This window comes from Phytophthora infestans, genomic scaffold (assembly GCF_000142945.1).
Source record: "Phytophthora infestans T30-4 supercont1.5 genomic scaffold, whole genome shotgun sequence".
Lineage (NCBI taxonomy): Eukaryota > Oomycota > Peronosporomycetes > Peronosporales > Peronosporaceae > Phytophthora > Phytophthora infestans.
This window is the reverse complement of record NW_003303754.1, coordinates 517,372-538,780: the sequence shown is the minus strand read 5'-3', so window position 1 is coordinate 538,780 and position 21,409 is coordinate 517,372. Positions and strand designations below refer to the sequence as shown.

The following is a 21,409-nucleotide window of genomic DNA, read 5'->3' as shown; positions in this document are numbered from 1 at the left end:
TCGCCCACACCACTTTATTTCGGTTGTGTACAAGAAGATTTTATTCATCCCGAGAAATAGTCCAGATTCCTTCAAAGTGCTTTATACAAGGTCCAGTACCGACAAAATTTCATCTATAGTGGACGCGTAGACGAGAAGATCATCAATCCATGCCAACCCATTCTCGTATAGTAGTCCGGCTTTGCGCATTATCTTCTCAATTGATTGCTGAAAGTGGATCGAAGAATTGACGCCACCTTGCTAAGGGCGGGTAGGCGTGAAGACGCCATCCATCGTCATATAAGACTGTGACGCTTAGCTGGACGACGCTAACGCCTTTTGCCAAAAGCTCTTCGAGAAATCCACAGTTTGCTTGTACTTCTTCTGCTTTGTATGGTAAAGACGTGTGGCTAAATTGGGCATTCCACCCGCCAAAGGCACAACTTGTGCATTGACATGCTGGAAATCAACACCTTGGCTTAGTCCACCTAGTTTTCCCGGTTTCTTCACAGGTCGTGCAGGACTGGCCCATCTACTAGCCTCGTTACGGTACACCCACCCAACAGAAACACGAGATTCATTAAATGACCTCATCTATTCTCGCGCTGCTGGTGTATACGTTCGAGGTTTGCATCGTATAGGCACAGTTCTGTCCTTGAACTGAATGTCGAACAACTCCATCTTCGAAGGCGGGTCATTGCCGATTTCCAGGCGCCAAATATCATACCGTGTTGCCCATCAAAGAGATCACGTTTGCGGTCAACAGGAAATCCATTCGTGACAGCTTCATTAATTAGCTCACAGAGCTGTCCCATAATTCTCCCTTTGTCAGGCGGATTGAAGCTCACCGGAGTTTCTGACTCGAAAGGTTCAAAATCATCGATCTCTTTATTGGCTAATACCGCTAATAGTCCTTCAACATAAATTCCAAGCGCCTCAAGCGTCAACCTTCCTAGCAGGAACTCGTCCTCTTCTGTTTCCGTAATGATACAGGTCATATGGCGCATTCGGGCCCTCCCTGCTGGAATAATTAACTCCAAATCCAGCTGAATTGATTTTTTGCTGGTTTTAATAGCTCCACCTACAGCCTTGCCATCAATCGGCTTCGTAAGACATTCCACCTTTACATCCGGGCATAATTGGAGAGCTTCCTTAGCTACTCGGCGAGGAATTACATTGTATTTGCTTCCATTGTCCTGGAAAAAAGAAAAAAGTCACCACCCCATTGTATGCAACATGCCTCGGAGCGAGATATTCGTCATCTTCCAGCACACGCTTCATTTTAAACGCCTCAGATCCCTTGCGCTGGTTCATGAACGCTTGACGAGCTGTCTTCTTCTGTTCCTCACTGGCAGAAGGCCAATCGCTCACCCAATGGACACCCTTGCAGTGTAAACAGCCTTGGGCAGAGGCAGGATTGCGTTTCTTGGATCCAGGCCGATCATCACTCGACGATTGTGCTGCCTCACCCTTTTGGGATTTGCCATTGCTTTGTTCGCCATTATTCTTGCGTAAAGAACCTTTTCCAACTCGAGGTGTGGTTTTATTTCGGATGGACTGATAGAGATCAAAAGATTGTTGATTCTTCAATGTCTCCGCTTTAACCCTTCTAGTCCTGTATGCTGTATACTACAACATAAGTGTTATAAGAGGTTTTAATATGCAGCAAACAACGAAACATCAAACTTTTTCGCATACTAGAATTTGTATTGGTCGGTTGCAAATCCTAACGGTGACTGGTTTCTCGCACGTCGCTACTGATCTGGGGTTAGAGGAGCCCGTCTACGGATGCTATCGGGTGGATAGAGGTTTGTGTCGATCGCGCTATCCCGCTCCCTATCCACTACACTTGAAATCTCGGTCTCCCTCCGCCCCGCGCCGCCCAACTCGAACAGCATGAAAAAACGTTCAAGCAGCTCTGGCGAGAGCTTTGCAAGCAAGGATGGACACCGAAACCCCCCCCACCGGCCTAAGTAGTGACCACCGCTACGTCCGCCCGGGAAGAAGCGTGAAAGAAAAGAATGGCGTCGACTACTTCACCGGTACAGCTCGCACCACTACTTTGCATCGATTACAGCAACTTTACTAACCGATTTGTCCCCTCAGGCGAGAAAGCGCTACTGGAGTTTGCTCGACAGCGTGGCTGGTTAGCGTATAGTGTTATCGCTGGAACTATTATTCCGTCCCCTTCGTCGACAGCATTGACGGCACCGCCTGCAGACAGCGGAGCGTGCGATGATAGGTCCACTTCTGCCGCAGCTGATCGCGTCGAAAGGGAGACAGCACCAACGACTACACCGCCTGCTAAAGAGAACGTGCCAGCTACGACGACCTCTACTGCGACGATGTAGCCTACAGCAGAGCGCGGATGGTATCTAATGCTGTGTGTTTATGGTGAATCATACAGAATAGAGATCTATCGCGAGAAAGAAGACACCGAGTCAGCTATTTCGAAAGTGGTGATCCGCAACTTGACCAAAGCGTTGCAAGGGCAGCCTGGAAAGCGCTAGTCGTCACCGACAACTACTACACCTGCGTGCAGCTAGCCGAACGCCTTCTGAGAATGGGAATCTACCCAGTAGGTACAACACGCGTCAATCGGAAAGGCTGGAGCGAGCGGATCCAATTCCCCAGTAGGAAAAAGCAAAAGCAGTTGCAACCTCAGCAACCTGCAAACAAAATTGAGCGCGGAGCGTACCGTGTCGCGTATAATCCACGGATCCCAGGGTTGGTCGCCGCTAGCTGGAAGAATTCAAAGATCGTCAACTTCATGGCAACGGGATGCAGCACGAGACGGGTTGTTGTTCAGCGAAAGCGTAAGGGGGATGGCGTCTCTCTTGAAGTTGCGTGCCCCGAGCTGGTTCGTATCTACAACAAAGGCATGGGAGGAGTAGACCAACACGATCAGCTGCGACTTCACCGTTAATCTATCCAGAAAGCACTGCGCCATCGATCCTACTACAAGAACCTGCTTTTCGGTATCGCTGACATGGCATTAGTCAATGGGTTCATTATCCACAAGTTAGTGATGAAAGAGCAAGGCAAACCTGTTCCCACCCATGCTGACTATTTGGCGCGGCTACACGTGGAGCTGCTTGCGCAGCAAAAGGTGGACTTTCAAGGCAACATGCACGCCCACTGGCAGGACAGCCGCACGTGCTGACAGAAACTGCGGAAACCTACAAGAACAAAGTCCGTCAGTATTTATGCAAAGTATGTTCGGCCTATTCCGACAAGGAACATCGCAGCTTCGAAACGCCGTACTCTTGTGAAGAATGCTCGCTTACCTTTGGGGGTCGCGTGGCTCTTTGCAACAAGGTTAGCAGAGAGGAGCGAGGCAACACCGACACGTGCCATCAGACATGGCATATCACCTGGAAGAATGGCACCATCATCCCGCCGGACATGAAAAAGAAAATTAGATTCAGGAAAAGAAAGCTGCAGGAAGTAGATGACGAGTAGCTCACCTCTGATCTAATGTGGAGGAAAGTTTGCCCATTTATTGTTTACACAAGTCTTTGCTTGACAAAGGGCAAAAGTTTTCTTCGCGTAAAGCGCGGGGTAGCTGCAGCGCTCTCCACGCCACTAGTTTTGGCGCGAATCGCCACGACGACTTCCGTACATCGAGTGTGAAAGGGTAACGAGTGCTACCGACATTTTTCACGATTTTGCACAAAATGTATCCATCAATCTAGCCAATTAGGACTCTTGCATTTACTGGCAGCATCGTAAATTGTACTAGAATCCGGCTCGATTGCTAGAAGGGGGCTACAAACAGATAAACTTCACACAGGTACGCCGTCGGACTATAGGAAAGCTTATTCCTTTTGCTGTATAATACATCATACACAGAGGGGCTAGAAGGGTTAAGCACATCAAACAGGCAAGAGACATTGGTTTTCACAGTGGGGTCAATATCTTGATAGAGCAGAACCTGTTCCTTCAAACGCTCAGGACTCAAGTTACTCAGTCAACAACTTACACTTCAACTTGACGTTACCACCCAAAGCAGCGTTCAATCCGTTCTCCTCATCCAATTCATCAAAGCTGTCGAAATAGTTCAATACGCGCGCCTTGACATCCTTCTGCATCAAATCCATCTTTAATTGCTGGCTCATTAACCCATGGACATTTGGAAACTGATCGCTCATCATACTGGAAAGGATTTTCGAGATAGCATCGACTAACTTCTCGTTCGTCATCTCGTCAACTTGTATCTTCAACTCCAGTTCATAGAACATCTTTAGCAAACGCCGATTAATCGTGTTGGTAGCTGGTATCGTTTCTGTCGCTAACGGCTCACAATTCCCTTGGCATCGCGAGATGACAGCAGCCTCATACAGTTCTCTCTGCTTCCTCCACTTGACCAGAGCTTCATGCGAGAAGCATACGATCGGAGGTGGCTCCATCGCTGTCCATAGCTTTGTTGCAGGTGCAGTCGCGTCGCCATCTTCGCCGGTGGTGTTTGCGCGACTTCGTTTTTGCTGGGGCCGACTCATTGGCCAGCTGTGCTTGAGACGTAGTCCACAGCTAAAGTTAACTTTGTAGTGTCTTGTGACTCTAAATGCTTGCTAGTTGAGAACCCACTCGTGTAGTTGGAGGTAAAAAGAATTCTGTTATTAAATGCAGTGGTACGGCGGCTGCCGTATTGGTTTTTGTTAGTTTCGCTATGCTCAATGCCTCCTTGACTATGCAGTATACAATTCTTGAGAGCTCGACGTGCTCTCATGCTTCTCGCCTGTCGTCGGTAACCCCTCTGTGATCTGTAACCTCTATGCGAAGTGTCTGCTGAGAGCTGGTTCCATCGGGGAAGCCACTACAATCACTTACTTACTGCTACCTCTTGAAGCAGTCGTAATTTCAACGTTCAAGACAAAGCCCCGCCAATTAAACGATTTTTTTGCGTGGGTGAACCTAGCAGCATTTCTGTCGACAAGGAGGGGCCCATGAAGATGGCAAATACAGTGTAGCTCGCATTATAAAATAAGTAAAGCATATTTAGGCCGGATAAGCAGGATGCGACCTATTTACTGCCTTCGAAGCCTCGAATGAAGGCGTACGTCGCAAACTTCACCCGTAATCGTACCCCAGCCATGTTTCAGCTCGCCTATTTAATAGTAGCTCCGCTTCAGGGGGCAACGCTGGAGGACGATCTCGTGCTACCGGTGGCTTAGAAGCGCATTCGCAAGACAGTTACAGCTGGATGTCGGCTACGTATCCAGACGAAGTGACACGATACCCAAGAAGACGAAGAAAGAGTCCAAGTCCCAGCAACAAACAGCATATCTAGATACTTCCAAGGCGTAAAGTACACCAAACGCCTAGAAGGTGCTCAATACCCAGAATTCGGCTGAGCCCAATAAGCCAAAGTCTTTAACAACGATCAAACCGGTTAGGCTGGCGTCTGTCGAGTCAACGCCGCACGCCGATGTTGTATTATAGCGGCAGAAAATGATGGGGCTAGCTAATCCAAAATAAAAATTTTATCTTTGGATAATCGGCGATAACTTCACCAAAATAGCCTTAAATTAAGTGCAAAGGGCGCGGATAGAAAGCTGAGGTTTCGTAGTTCCTTCTTCCATAAATTAAGACTCTTCATCTCTTTCATTTCAGGAAGTGCAATGCAACGCAGACACCAGCTCAGTCCGGACGAGAAAACCCTAGTTTGCAATGTATATGATTATTTCGTCGCCGAGGCCAAAGCAGGCAGAAGTGGAGGGCGGGACTCGCGCGATCGAACTAAAGAGGCGACGCGCCTTGGGAAAAGCACAGTTTTTCGGGTGCTCTGGGCATGGAACCTCGACCCAGACACCAATTTCGCCGAGGTGCGCTTGTCATTTTGGCCTATGTAGGGTTAAAACCGCTCTGTCGTGATATCATATGAAAATCTTATAATTTAATGCTTTCGCTAGTAGAAGGTACCATTCAGCACGAGGTCGCAAGAAGCTCATGAGGAAGATGGTGAGTAATTACTCTTTAAATTTATACAAATCCTTCTTTTTAAATTTGAACGTTTTATTTTTAACGCCTGTTTGTACAACTGTTTTGCCCTTTCCACACTCTTGACCAATAGAATATCAGCATTATAGCAACTGTTTCCCCGTTTAAAGGTCCTCGGAGACACCTTTTTGGGGAGCCTGTAGCGACAAAACTACTGCGAATTAGCCGGTTTTAACACCAAAATCATACTCAAAATGGGCGGTTTTATCACATATCTAAATGTCATATTGATTTTATCAAAATTGAGCACCCCATGGGGATTTGATTACTAGCCCCTTCATTTTCTGCCGCTACAATAATAGAAGCAATTGTCAAGATAAAACATTTAGTACACTTTTGCTGTGCAGTTTATCCCCTCGTTTTTATTTGCTATATTGATACGATATCGCTCTGTATGCCTGGTCAGCTGTGACTTGTAAAAATCAAAAATTGACAATCTTAAACCGTTATCAGATGGGGAGCCCGACTTATGGAACTGAGCATACCGACTTCTCCATGTTGTGCCGGACACCCTATCTACACCGATTGGATCCATAAAAAAAATTTGAACTTCAGAACAAAAAATGAGTCTATTGATTTGCTGTGCTTGTTTCAGATTCCAACCCTGGTCTATCAAAATCCGCGTCAGAATCGATGTCACCGTAGCTTTCGTCTACAATATCGCATAGTTGTGGAGCTCGGCGATCACGTCATTAGCAAAGTTGTCGTCCTCACAGCAGTAGCATTGACGAGATCTACATACGATATCACATTCTAATCGATTGAGATTGCTGATGGCGTGAGCATTTCCCAGCCTTGTGCAATCCATTTCGCCACATCTGCTGGTTGCGCCACAGAAGTAGCGCCTTCGGGTACTTTAAGCAGCACGCCTTCATTAGCTTAGCTTTGTTTTTTTCCAGTCTAAAACTAATTTTCGTCTGCTATCGTAGTGCTGTGAGTCTAGCTCCGGCCAGAAATGCCTAATCGTTGCTTTGACATCGTTGTGCTTTTCGAGGTGGGTCGCTGCATCGAGTTTTAGTTGGTTAGTGTATGATCCCACCTTTCGTTTAAGCGGTTTACGTCCGCCATTCTCGTTAAGGCGTGGGCGACCTACAGGCTTCGCCCGCTGGGTGAGTTCGTCTGCCTCAGTTTCTTCAGCATGAGCGCCTTCCATTGAATCTCAGACTGCGAAGAGACGGTGGAAGAGGCACGTCTCTGCACTGTCCGGCTTAACATGGAGACAAGAAAGGCCAATAATAAAACAATTTTATTGGTAGAAATCGATTGTCCGTCTTAAAAATCGTCCGGCACAACATGGAGAAGTCGGCTACTGGCGTCAATCAGCTTACTAGATGGCAGCCGTCAGTCGTTTTTGCAGCTTGTGATGGCCACCAAGTCACCTAAGGCACTATTGATGAGCTGAGTTAGTGTTACCATGGTCTTCTCAGACTTTACTATGGTAGCGCTTCCTGTAAGACAAATCGAGCTATAATTTATTCACAAATTTCAAAATGTTCTGTACCGTTTGCTTTTGTGTATGCCCTGTCGTTCATGACTTTTTGCAATGTCGTATCGGATCGTACGCGTGTTTCGAAGGTAATGTTTTTTTTTCCTTTTAGCAAAAACAAGAGCAAAAGCGGGAGAACACTGAGCACATGCGGAAAATGGATTGTATCAGTAAGTAGCTTATTAAGCGCTTAGTTACTTTTCAGCATGAAACACCTGTAATAATAGGAAAATTCGCGCTCTTTTCGAATTTGTATTTGTTGCTCACAACTTATTGTAAAAAAAAACGTTACGTAAAAGTATATGCACGGGCTGACATATTATCACGAAACTGGCCCACTACATGTACCTTATTGCTATATCCAAAGGTAACGTAGACTAACGTTAGTAGCTTACTGTTAGTACAAGGCCGGCGTGCGCTAGTTCCTGTCCGTACTCAAAACTTGATGGCTCTTTGAATGAAGCTCAACTACACCAAAGTGACCGTGCTAATAACAGAACGCGCTCGTAAAGCAGCATTGCTAATATTTATCCTGTATCAGCCATGGAGTTAGTCAGAGGCATCGAATCGGTAGAAAAGTTGTATTGCCTCGCATTTTACACGGAGCGTGTCTGGCCTCAAAGGTGAACAAAGGCTGACTTTGAATAAATTGGATCGTAACTCCCAAGGCATTCTTAATTTACGCATGGGTATCTCGGTCGGTGTCTGGGTCTAGGAATAAATGTGGGTAACTCTAATGGCTAAACCTTAAAATTCGTCAAGTATAACCCAGTCACGGTAGTACTTTTAAAGATAGCTACGTTGTAAGAAAATCGAAGTCATTTACTACTTGTAAAAGTCATCAAACCCTGCTAGGACACTTCTCGCCCACAATACCGCTTGTCCTCCTACGTTACCTTCTGCAAGTCCTGCACGAAGCTTTTTAGGTTCGAATTCTTCTCGATCGATTTAAGAAAAGGACCCAATGCCACCCCTGGCATGGCCTTGGATAAGCTTTCAATAACCCTCTTGTCAGTAAACACGGTGTCGTCCATCTTTTTTCTGTACTGTAGGACATCTTTCAGCCAAAGAAGCACGGTCTTCTCAGATAGCCACTTGCGTGTGCGGACTAGCTCCTTGAGTACCTGGTGTGGGCTCTTTTCCATATGCAAAGAGACCCGCATGCCGGTCTTAATCGCCATCGTGGAGAATATGTCCCTTAAGAATCCCCTCTCTTCGTTGTGCGCCAATTCATCACCGAAATCAACATTGCTGGTGGCGCCATCTTTCAGGAAACGCACCACAGTGTTAGCCTTGTCATCCTCGTAGATCGAATCGCCTTTAGATAGCGATTCCGTCGCGCCGTTTGGTAACTCGAAAAGCGCCGAGGCAGACCTGAACAAGAGGATGGCTGTGACCAACAGTACTGGGTAACATGATCGTGGGATTTGTATGGGAGATGGCATGAAGCTTGAGCTTGATCTCTCGGGGGTGGAGTCTCCTGGTCACAGGCCTAGCTTGTTGATGCTTAATAGAAAATAGGAAACTGTCTTGTGAAGGTAAGAAGCGATTGAAGTAGCGCAATCGCCTCGGTTGCGATTAGTTCCGATATCGGATCGGATCTTTTGATCTGCAGGGGACTAATCCGATCAACGGCATTATTCGATCGGGCTATCCGGCACAACGTATACCTTTATTTGTACCTTGCAAAAATGGGGTTTGCCAACGCTCTTGGCAACACTGTCTCGGGATTAATATCTAATCCCAGACACAGCGCCTAGCCGAGTCGGGGACTTAGAGGCCGAGGTGGAAGCGAAGTATAGAGCATCACTTAGAGCATCTCCAGCGGTAAGTTCTATACGAAGATGTACCCGATTTATACGCAACCAGAGGCTTTGTTATTAAAAAAAATGGCTGGCGATGAACACTGGCACGAAAATACCGCAACGTCGAATTAATGTTACTGTTTTTAGTACCTTAATACATTTTAGTATAAATTCTCTTAATACCTTTCACAACAAACACGTCGATTTTAGCTCTCCAAGATCATCATTCGCAGGTCTCGTCGCACAGCAAGATCTAAAGCGAGAACTCCATGTCAACATGGACACCAAGTATGACGATCAACGTGGAGGCTAAAGTGCTCTCAATATATAGAGCCATTTTTACAACGACAAAAGTACATTACAGAAGTGGCTGTTCGATGCACATCGCCATATACTTCGATCTGCGAGGCCTAGAACTCGGTTGTTTGTAATTAGAAGAATCAATTATTGTGAATGACCACCAGGTCTTTTGGTCATAATTTCCAATCACCACGCTTCTTGTCTCGTCCCTTTTCAATGTAGATAGCAATAATGAAGATAAAGTATCGTGGGTAAACCTAGTTCATATCATTTAAGTAGTTTAAAGCGGGGGGGGGGGGTCTCATTTTCTGTTGGATGATTGGCATACGAGTGAATAACATTCGGGTTAAGTGGCGTATGACACCAATAAACGGATGTCCTTTTCTTCATTCGAGAACATCTTCGTTTCGTTTTGATTTGAATCGATGCTCTTCGGTGTAAAGGCTTCAACCTGGTTCGTTGGTATTTTGGGCTGGTGAAATTTTTGGTTTGGTTTGGGCGTGATGAAAGTGAAGCAACGTCGCATTTCTTTAAGAATAGCGCTTCGGACGCCACCTGTTGCTCTGTTTAAGCTGTGCTCATCACCCGCGTTTCCACTTCTGCTTTCTCTCAAGCCCCGCGCAGTCTACATCGAGTCAACTATGGTCAAGATCAGCCTCATCCTCGTCGTGGTAGCTTGCGCTACCACAGGAAACTCTATACTGACTGAAGCTGTGGATGCTGGTAGCTCTTCGAACGATACTATCGCTAGTATCGACGTCATGGTTGGGGACGAGAGCGGGTCAAACGACGCCAGGGGTAGTGCTGCTCTAACTGGTCCTCCAGTCTACGATGACAGTGCCAGTAGTATTGGGAGTACTGATGCTGACACCATCAAGAGCCCATCGGCGACCTCTGCAACCCCTGTTGCAGACAAAGGAAGCGATCCTCCCGACTCGAGTTCTAGTAAAGCTGACGATGTAAGCGACAATTCCAGCGCCAGTGCTGATACCGATACTACAGGCCCATCAGTCACCACAGCCACTCCTTCCATCGACGATGGAAGCTCTCAAAAAGCCTCAAGCGTTCTCTCTTCGGTGGATCACAGTGGCAGTGTAGATGGCAACAGCGGCAGTGTAAACACTGACGCAACCAGCCCTACCTCCACTTCAGCAGCTCCTGCTGTCGTTGACGATGGTAGTGCGCAAACCGACTCAAATGCTAGTAGTTCTATAGATGTTGGCGATGACAGTACACTGGATGATACTAGTGATGTCAACGATACACCGACGTCAGCGCCGACCGTATCAAGTCCAGAAACGCCGGCCCCGACAGTCAAAGGAGGCCCCGCTCCGATTTCTGGTCAAGTTAAACTTGTCCCTGGCTACGAAGATTGCGGTGGCTTCGGCTTCGATTACAAAGCCTACATGCCGAAGAATGTGGACACGAGTGCGTATACCATGCTCACATGCGAGAAGGGCTATCGATGCCAAGAAGTCCAGGGCAGCAACACATACCGATGCAAGGAGTGGCCAAGCCGCGATCCAGTTCCCTTTTATGGCCAATGTGGTGGTGGCAACTACGACGGCCAGACGTTCTGTGCTCCTGGAGCGGTGTGCAAGTACATCAGTGCCAGCTTCTCGCAGTGCCTCCCAACATATTAAATAGCGCTCACGTAGTGCGGGGTTATGAATAGCAAAACCAAGCTTAACTTTTATTCATTCTGTTTCAGCTGCAATATGAACGCTATCAAAAGGTACACGCATAAATTACTTACAATTGAAAAGTGTTAATAGCTGCATTCAGGCAAGAAGCTGATTTATGTAGTTATGAATAACTTTCGTTTTATTCAAAATAGGGAATGTTCGATAAGAAAATTTTTTATCTCTAAATAGGCTACACGGGATGACCCCTTCCCTCACTACCTTGTCGCGCGAATCTATCTTAGCTGTACGCACCACCAAAATATCTTCCCGGTCGATTGCAGAATATCGCCCATCTATCAGCCTCACAATTCAATTCGCTTCGAAACAACCTTCAGTCCGTTTAATATGGTGAAAGTGCTTACCGTCCTTGCTGCCGCTGCACTCGTATCGTGTACCCTTTCCAGCTCGGTATCCGCGCACGAGCACCCTGCTGGCCGAGCCCTTTCGACCTCCGAACGCAAGCTTTTCACCGAGAATGCCCAGGCCGCATTGGCTAAATGCTCCAAGCTCGAATCAACGCGAGTGCTTCAGGAACGTGCCGTGGCGCGACGTACCGAAGTCGTCGAGAAGCTTCGTCAAGATCGGCGTCAACGGCGTCTTGATGTCACCACAGTCCTGGAAACGAGTCACAAGTCCAGTCTTCTTGGTATCACAACTACTACGTCCGCTAGTGTCCTCTTCGGCTCCACCCCTCCTTGTGTCGCAGAGCCTGAAGTTACTGAAGGACCATACTACGTCAAAGGCGAGTACATCCGTACGGACATGCGTGAACAACAGACTGGCGTCACTATGTACGTCGACGTTCAGGTGATTGATATCAACACATGTGACCCGGTAAAGGACATGTACATCGATCTATGGCACACGAACGCCACTGGGGTGTACTCCGGAGTCGTGGCAAGTACCAATGGCAACAACGCTGATAAAACCAACCTCCAGAACACGTTTCTACGTGGTGTCACTCCCACAGACAAAGATGGTGTCGCTCAAATGACCTCCATCTTCCCTGGGCACTACGCTGGTCGTACCACCCACGTTCACTTCATTGGCAACTATGGTGGGTCCGTTCTCTCAAACAAGACTTACTCTGGAGGCTCTGTTGCCCACGTGGGTCAGTTTTTCTTCGACCAAGACCTCATTTCATCGGTGGAGGCAGTGGAGCCGTACTCGACCAACAAACAGAGTACGACACTCAACTCAAGAGACAACATCTTCAAGGAAGCTAGTGGGAACGGCTACGATCCCATTTTTCAATATGCTCTGGTTGGAGATACGGTGGAAGATGGAGTGTTTGTGTGGATCTCGGTGGCAGTGGATATGACGGCTGAACGAGATGTTACAGCGGTATCAACAATGACAGGGAGCTTGGCTACTGCTACAAAAGGTGACACGAGCACAGCACCTAGACTGACCAAGTATGGTGGGTTTGCTATTGTACTGACTGCCCTCACGCCGATGATCGTCGCATTCCTTTAGAATTAGGACGATGTATCGGAGATTTATCTGATGCAGCTACAACGTCATAATATAATCAAGCAAAACAACTTCTCTAAACTATCGTTCCGTAGACAACATCAAACAGACGATGCTGAAACCAAGTACGAATCGCGGCTTAAGCGTACTTGAAAGCTACGAAATATCTAATATTTACGGATGTGTCGCCCAAAAATCATCCTAATGACGATATATTTGGGACCTTTTTTCAATTTTTGAGATACATTAAAAGCTCTTGTTTTAAAAGCAATCGACTGAGAAAATAAAGTTTACCGATGAACGTTTGTCACAGTTTTAGCTAAGTGCGAAAACCAATTATTCAACAAGCTCGATGATCTCGATAGCTTATTATCGTTCGTAAGCTGTCACCTCGATTACGGCTAAGATCAAGCTTGAGATCTGCAAACTGATGAGTTCGGGCCTGGCAGGCTCACGGCACGTGGTGAAGCGCCTCGGGGAGCTTCTGCATAGCTGATTAGTGACCGCAAGACACGCGGAGCTAGCTTTAGGTGGATGCTGGCACGCGTCCGCCGCTGCATGGATTGAACTTGTAAGAGACACTGAGGATGCAGAAGAAGTGTCAGCTTTCGTTCAGCTGCATTTTAATCTAGCGCATTAATAAACTTACCTGCTAGGTAACATGTCCCGGGTTATCGCGACAAAGCTAGGTTTGCGCCTGTCGAGCGCTGAGTGTGCTGGTCCCGGAAGTCGCTGACTGTCCGAAGGCTGTCGGTGGAGTACTAGTCTAGTAAAGGGAGAACACCTACGTGTGGTTCGCATTAGGTTCGAAGGTCACCTAAGTGCGGTTTGCATTAGGTTCTCGCTGTTAAGAGCGCTCAAGTTCAACTTTAACATGACGGGGACGACGTTCACGGTGGATTCCGATGGTAATGTGGACATGTCAATCCCTCAACCAATCTTTGAAGTCATCAAGCCTCCCGAGCTGCGGAGTTGAAAGCACTCTGCCCTGGTCGAATGGCTTCGCGGGTGGAAACGCTACTTTGAAAAGTTCGTCACCGCTGTACGACAACGGGCGAAACATTTGATAATGTTGTAGCTAGTGTCAAGGGGTATGTAAACACGGATGTTCTTAAGACAATTGCAACCTACATACTGAAGAAACCTGCGGAGGTGGTAACCGATGCGGACATCCTGGGGGCGATCGAGACCCGTTGCCGCACTCTCGAGAACAATTTTGTGCCAGACGTCACGGCTTTGTTCCGTGAGAAGCTAAATATGGACCTGTCAATAATGACTGTGATGCCCGCGACTTTCAATACTATCAGAACTTCTCTCGCATTGTGGAGAACAATGGCCTGCAAGGGCTAATAGAGAACGCTGACGTGGGTACTGAAGCATACAAGAGTAGTATGAAGGCTCGCTGCCGTCTGCTAGTGGAAACTTTGCAGCCTCCAGTGCTAAAAGCTTAGATTACCCGACTTATCGACTTCAAGAGGCGTGACTGCAAAATGGATGACGTTGCCCTCTTCAATTTGATATTGGAAGACGATTTGATCTAACGCAAGGTTTTCGGCAATTGGCCCTGCTCCGAGACAGCTAGCAGATTCTTTCGTTTGCTACGCCGGATGGTGTTTTTACACCGAAGCGAGGGGCAACGGATAGTGCTCTGGATTTTCAAGCTCATATGCAGACTGTTCTCGCATCACTAATACCTCAAGTAGCGCGCGTATGGGTGAATGATGTCATGCTGTTCGCCCCGACCGCTAGTGACTTCGTAGTGGTGCTCCCAGAGTTTTTCCAGCTCGTCAGGGAAGCCAACCTGAAGCTAAATATGGCGAAGCGCTCGCTGTTCGAGCTTGAAGTCCTGTGGAGAGGTCGACTTATCTCGAGCAAGGGCGTGCGTCAGGATCCGAACGGTGTGGATGTGCTGCGTCGGCTTCCTGTTCCCGAACCTATGGCGGATTTACAGCGATTTCTAATTGCTAATAATTGGCTTCACGAGTCGCTGCCCGACTACGCGCATGTTGTTGCCCCTCTTCTTGCACAGTTAGAAGCTGAAAAGAAGCGAATTGGCAAGCGTAGTGAACACGCTCTTATGGTGGCTACGCATTGTGACCCGACTGATTCAGTCACTGAACACGCTGCGTATGCTGCTGTCATTTCACTGACCAAGGACTCCGCAATGATGGTGCACCCTGATCCGGACGCCGAGTTGTGTGCTTTCACAGATGACTCCCTTTCCAGATACGTTATTGTGGTGACACAGGTGAAACACTGGCATCCTGGTGTTTCCGTAGACAAACAGAACCACAAATTGATCATTTACAAGGGTGGCGAATTCAAAGACTTGCAACTCAATTGGACTGTGGTCGAACGAGAGGCTTTTCCTATCACTAAAGCGTGTACCGACCTCGCGTTCATCTTTCTCCAGCCTCGTGGGTTTCGGTTGCTCTGCGATCATGCGAACCTTGTCTACATTTTCGCGCCCCCCACTGAGCTCAAAAAACACGTCTGTGGCCGCTTGCAGAGCTGGCCGATGCTGCTTTGTGGCTTGCCCTACCACATTAAACATGTATCTGGTGAGGTGCATCTATGGGCGGATATTATCTCACGTTGGCACACGCAGGACAAGGAGGTTCTTTCGATGGCGGCCGTGCAGACACGCCGACATTTTTTTGCTCCCGTGGGGTCACTCTCCAGACTTCGCCCATTCGCTGATGAAAATTTTGTTGCTCCTACACTGGAACATGTCCGAGCCGCTCAAGACCTGGCACGACGTGAACGCTCGAATTTGCGAGTCGATTTTGCAGAAGATGGCGGGGTGGTGATGGACACAGGGCGTCCATGGTTTCTCAACGCCGCCAAAGATCTCCTCGCTAAGATTTTTGTCGTGGCGCACTGTGGCAGCCAAGGTCATCGTGGACAGGAACCAATGATTGCCACCATCAAACAACTATTCTACATTCCGCAGTCCTCTGAAAATATTTTGTATTTTGGGTGAGAAGGCGTGTTGGGCAAGCATGTGAAAGGGCCACGTCTCCTTCCCCGACCTTATGGACCATTACTGACAGCTACGAAACGCAATGAGGCTGTACACTGGTATTACCTGTACCTCGAACCTGGACTTGGTGATACGGCATTCCTTCTGGTAGTTAAGGAAGAATTGACCCACTTCTGTGAGTTTATTCCCTGTGTGACACCAACGTCATTCGTTGCAGTGGAGTCACTCGCAATGTGGTCTGCAAGGTTTGGGATATCTGAGTCGCTGCTGTCCGATCAAGGAAGCCACTTTCGCAACGAAGTGGTGAAGCATTGGTGCGCTCGGATGAAAGTAGAGCAGGTGTTTTCACCGGTATACATGCCGTGGCTAAATGGCACAGTACAACGTCTCAACAGGGACATTCTACAAGTACTTCGTGCAACATTTAAAGGAGTACGGACTCGATTTTTACGAATCGCCCTAGCGGCTACATCCGCTGCAGGCCAACTTGAACCATACTCCGGTGCAGTCGCTAGGTGATCCTTCCCCAGCTGAGTTATTTACTGGTTTGCCGCCGTCGACACCGCTTGATACTGTCGTTGGTCGACCGGACGCTGACCACCTACTCGAAGTTGATGTGAACGTGCTGGGGGACGTCTTGTGCGTCTCCGCCATTCGCTTTCAAAAATGCACAAGGAGGTCACTGTACATCGCGATTGAAGTTTTACGCCGACGCAGAGCTGTTGGAGTTTGTTTCTAGTCGAGGAATTCTTCTGGGTGTTGAAGGGTTCCACGATCATCGCTACAGCGAAGTTCTCGGTCTCTAGGAGCTTCTCGTTTCATGGGTCGGCCTTCAGACCATCGAGATTCGTAGGAACCCCTCACGACACTCGTCCAAGATGCTCCGACCAAGGTGCAAGAATATGCGATGGCATGTGGTGACGACGATTTGCGATCGCAATTGGAATAGCGCCGAATTGATGACTCAACATGACACAGTCAAGCTGGGGGGGGGGCAATGCCGCCTCGATTACGGCTAAGATCAAGCTTGAGCTGTGCAAACGTATGAGCCCGGACCTGGCGGGCACACAGCACGTGGTGAAGCGCCTCGGGGAGCTTCTGCATAGCTGTTTAGTGGCCGTAAGTCACGCGGCGCTAGCCTCAGGTGGATGCTGGCACGCGTCCGCCGCTGCATGGATTTGAACTCGTAAGGAGACACCGAGGGTCGTTCTTAACCACGCCGTGTCATGCCATGGCACGAAATTCTGTGATTGGATGAGCCCTAAAGTTTAAAGTAAATGAAATGGCAGGACGTGCCACGGATGGCATCAGCAATTGCCATGTGCCATGCTACTTTATCTTCATTAACGTAAGCTCTAAAAATAGATTTCATGATGACACAATGGCAGGGCAATTCTATGCTTAACCACGCCATGTCATGGCTCAATTTCTAGTGCCATCGCATGGCACGCGTGGTATTATAGTGGGTAAGAGCCGCCCTGATGCTGCAGAAGAAGTGTCAGCTTACGTTCAACTGAATTTTAATCTAGCTCATTAATAAACATACCTGCTTGGTAACAAGAACTAAAACACAAAACTCCACTTCTACATTTGCATTGAGCGACACAACAATGATACGCAATAATAATTTTATTTTTACGGATAATTGCCTCGAACGCACTTCACCTGCACACACCAATGTAATGGGATTATGCAAAAAGAGGAGCCGAGGGGGTTCCTGCTGCACAGAAGACATCATCCATGCATACAAAAAGGCAACCGCTCAAGCTTCAGAGCTCTACCGACGTATACGTGCATATTGCACGTTCTGGATTACTTGCTAACATATGGACTGTACGATGCACTGTCCGGTAGAGCTGTCACCCTCATCTAACGAACCATCGATCTCTTACTTGTACCGACGGAAGAGAAACTCAAGCTGCTCATTCCCGCTGGGCAGCTCGCGGAGTGCCACCAACTCGAGGAAATTGTGGCTGCGATTACCAAGGAGCACCAAACAGCTACCTAATTCGCGGCCTCGCCATCGTTGTGCGACTTCATCCTCATTCTTGGACGTAGTAATCGCGTTACGAGCACGCCGCGTACCTGACTGTCAAGCTAGGTGGCTTCGCGGTCCATATTTTTGGAATGGACTACATTATCAAGGCCGCTAGTGCCTCCGATAGGATGTACTACGTTCACCTAACAAACACGCCGTCTGACCTCGACGACGAGTAGATCTACGGCCTCCTCTCAGTTAGGACTCACTCCGTTGGTTGGATCAACGCGCCAAGTTGAGGTGCTCATGTCTCGGGACAGAACGGTGTGGTTCTCGTCGTCAATATGCCCCAGATCCCGTATCGTGGATGACACCTTTGCCCTGAGAGAGATTCTCTTTCAAGAACTCCCACGACCAGGGTTTGTACAGCATAAGTCTCGTGCTATCAAACTTATTCCTCTTTCCATTGTTGCTAGAAAGACGCCACAGGCGCAGGGTGTAGCTTAACCCGAATCATAACCCCAAAGTACCGCGACATGAGGTGGGCCACGCCACAGCTCCCCCTTCCGTCGAAACTTTGCTTGTGGATAAACTCCTGCTGCTACACCTTTCCTAGGCCCAATACTAGATCTGTCAAAGCCGGAAAACGACACATCATACCAAGAATAGGTCGATGTAACAAGTCGTATATCGATCTCCAAACCGAAGATCCGTACGATGGGTACAGAGTACCAAGTGACATCGGCATAAAGCGCGGATGGCAGAATGATTTTTGGCATTCCTTGCAGTCCAGCTTACTATAAGATCGCTTTTAACGACCCTGATGATAAGGTTGACGGGAAAGACACGGACGTTGATGTTTCCGTGCTTCCGACATCGATTTCCCCGGTCGAAGATATTCTAGAAAAAATGTCTGGTCTCGTATCATGTCGACGCTACTGTTGGCATGCTGACGGAAATTGATATCCCGGAGGATGAAGACCATGAGATGGACACCTTAAAAAACGTGAATGTGGAGGAGGGGCCGACCGCCACTTCCTCTCTCTAAAATGTCATCGTGCCTGGATGGTCCAACTCTATATTTCTTTTGTCAACTCTGCTAAACTACTATCTTGTTGCTCTTCGAGAAAGACAATTCAGCTCAAGCGCTAAGGTTTGAGCTGCTACTCATCGGTTAAAAGTGGCTGATTCTAAATCAGAAGGTTTTTATCTCAAAGAAGTTACCCACATTTCGTTGTTAACCGAGGTCGTGTTGCTTTCAAACTATTACTGTCTGGACGTCATCCGTTCAGTGATCGGACCACAGGTCGGAACGACTGTGACCGCTGCCCATTGGACAACCGATGGCCTTGGGCCTCGGCCAGGTCATTCGTAATGCCATTTTGATCGTATCGAACGTCCTCATGGTACTGCGAAGATAGCAGTGGCGCATCGCTCGAAATTGTATTCGAACGTTCAGTGCGGTGTTCGCGGGTCTCTTCACGCTGTAGATCGAGCCGCCAAGCGGTTGGACCTCATCGAGGCGGTTGGAGAAGACGCGGCACCGATGTGCGACCTGGTTTGGAGTGGGAGCACCCATAGACAGTACATGATGAAAATATAATACGCATAATGTAATGCAGTATCTAAGCCAGAATTAGACATAGCTACACCAGTTATTCCGCCCATAACAAAAAAACTAAAACAAAACATACAGGTGTTTCAAATTTTAGATAACTTCCACCTAAAGCTGAAAACCAACTAAATATTTTAATTCCCGTCATAGGCTCATCGTAGTCGCCTGGGCCCTCTTCGAGTTCCGAGAATAGAACGTTGTTACCTCTGGGCAGCGCCCGCGGCTCTGACGAGCTCTAAGCTTTGCTCTCTTCATGTCGACGGCTCATGGAGCGTTTGTCGTGTCGACGACGATACTCGGGGTGGTATTCTGCCACGTAAAGAGAAGAAGACGCTCTTGCGAATGCAGTTGTGGGTATGAGACCGTCGGAGCAGAGGTGTCGCGACGCGCTGTAGACGTTGGGCCGTGGGCGTAATTGAGGTGCCAGGCATTAAGGATGCAAACGCGTTGCGGAGCAGCAGAACGCAGAAGTGAGGTGTGGTGACCTCCACCGGCAAGACGTGACCTCGCTGTGAAAGTTTTGAGAGCGGAATGTCTCCATCTTAGAGGGGGAGAGTGCAACAGGGTTACATGGTGTGGAGTACACAGGTGTACGGAGTACCCGGTGATTTAACAAACTCTCAGTACGTAAGTTAGAGAGTTAACAAGGTCTCTCAGTACGTTGGCTGAAAGCCACACGTTATGCATTTGATTAGGCTTAACTATGCTCGATAGTTAAACAAATACAGGCGGCTTTGCCACAATATTAGTAAATAAAACATTTCTAGTCTTGAAGCATAAAAGCTAAGGTAATAACCTATAGCCTTGGTCGTGGGCTGTAAGTTCCATTGGAAAGGGAACTTAGAATAAGTGACTCATTGAGTCAAACGTCTTCAATTAGAAGCGAAAAACTAATATTTACACCAATCAGAGTCCGTTGTGCATAGAGGTAATCTATCCCGACTTATTTCCGGAAGTGTCTGTCATTTTTAAGAACGCCAAAATAAGTTCCTATACTTACACAAAGATCTTTGGATTTAGTACAACTATTGCTGGAAACCAACATCGATAAATATAGATTGAAGTGTTGAGCACAAGACACCTTAGCTTCTGAATTTACTATGAAGAGGGCGCCTCGTGGCCTCGACACGCCCGCTGGCACCGTCGGGCAAGAAGTGGCTGCTGTGAAGGTGTTCAGCGAGTTTTTGTGCTCAGCGGACCTAAACAGTGATGCGCTCGATAAAATGCATGCATCTCTTGTAGCAACTACTAGCCTACCAATGCAGAACTTTTACTCACTTTTAACAGCTTTCTCAATTTTCCTACAGACCAAAAAAGTAGCAAGTATCATGCTGCGGATGGTTATCTAGCCAAGCCAGCTGCCCTGAGGTACTTCTCTCAGGTGGTAAATTTGCTAAGAGAACGCTACACCATCGCGTGTAGATTGAGCTACCTGAATCCTCTCAGTGATTCGCTTCAAGACTCGAAGCGTATCGCTAAAATTCGTGACAAGATGACGAGTGTGATTGATGAACGAAATTTGCGTGCGAATGTGCAGACAAATGATGCCCCAGGCTGTACTGTAAACGACCTATCCTTGCTAGTGGATCATTTAGCTGTCCATGCTGATGTTGCCACTGGGCTCAAGAACATTCATGACGGAGCTCTGCTTACGAAGATGTGGCACACATTTGGTAGAGCGATTGACACGTGCTTTGCTAGAAAGCAACAACTATCGGTGGCAGTTTCTGGTGAACTATTTCTTCATATTGCGAGAATTAAAACCTCAGTCGTACAAGGTGTCTCTATTTACAAGTCTGCAGAACGCTGGGAGCAATGCATGCTCCATGCATTTGGCATGCATTTTGTCTGCTACGATGAGCCGTCCGAGTACCTATTTCCGCTCGTTCCTCGGTACGCGGTGTCCGAGCTTCCTGGCAGCCAGACGTACACGCAGGAAGAAGCTGTAATATTCTGGGAGAGCCTGCAACACGATGTGAAAAAATAAAGTGAACAGCCGTTAAAACGTGAGCGCAAACGTCCGAATATTGCAGGTTACGTTACCGAAGTTATGCGTGATTGCTTGAGGGAGATGCAGCAGGAAACGCGGCAGGAAGTGACGGCCA

The 21,409-nt window shown here is 47.8% G+C and overlaps 5 protein-coding genes across 5 annotated transcripts; 1 reads left to right on the top strand and 4 right to left on the bottom strand.

The window, feature by feature from the left end:
* Positions 1-559: 559 nt before the first annotated feature.
* Positions 560-1,260, bottom strand: PITG_04073 (uncharacterized protein; the record flags this gene model as incomplete). Its single annotated transcript, XM_002905740.1, has 3 exons — positions 560-633; positions 731-1,130; positions 1,198-1,260. 3 exons carry the CDS (start codon positions 1,258-1,260, stop codon positions 560-562), a joined length of 537 nt encoding a protein of 178 aa, XP_002905786.1.
* Positions 1,261-3,941: 2,681 nt separating this feature from the next.
* On the bottom strand, positions 3,942-4,478 carry PITG_04072 (uncharacterized protein; the record flags this gene model as incomplete). The annotated part of the gene is made up of 1 exon (XM_002905739.1): positions 3,942-4,478. The coding sequence occupies one exon, from the start codon at positions 4,476-4,478 to the stop codon at positions 3,942-3,944; it is 537 nt and encodes a 178-aa protein (XP_002905785.1).
* A 3,874-nt stretch (positions 4,479-8,352) lies between these two features.
* On the bottom strand, positions 8,353-8,910 carry PITG_22723 (uncharacterized protein; the record flags this gene model as incomplete). Its single annotated transcript, XM_002905738.1, has 1 exon — positions 8,353-8,910. The coding sequence occupies one exon, from the start codon at positions 8,908-8,910 to the stop codon at positions 8,353-8,355; it is 558 nt and encodes a 185-aa protein (XP_002905784.1).
* Positions 8,911-11,600: 2,690 nt separating this feature from the next.
* On the top strand, positions 11,601-12,731 carry PITG_04071 (putative extracellular dioxygenase; the record flags this gene model as incomplete). Its single annotated transcript, XM_002905737.1, has 1 exon — positions 11,601-12,731. The coding sequence occupies one exon, from the start codon at positions 11,601-11,603 to the stop codon at positions 12,729-12,731; it is 1,131 nt and encodes a 376-aa protein (XP_002905783.1).
* A 3,396-nt stretch (positions 12,732-16,127) lies between these two features.
* PITG_04070 (uncharacterized protein) lies at positions 16,128-16,534 on the bottom strand (the record flags this gene model as incomplete). Its single annotated transcript, XM_002905736.1, has 1 exon — positions 16,128-16,534. The coding sequence occupies one exon, from the start codon at positions 16,363-16,365 to the stop codon at positions 16,171-16,173; it is 195 nt and encodes a 64-aa protein (XP_002905782.1).
* Between the last annotated feature and the right edge of the window lie 4,875 nt (positions 16,535-21,409).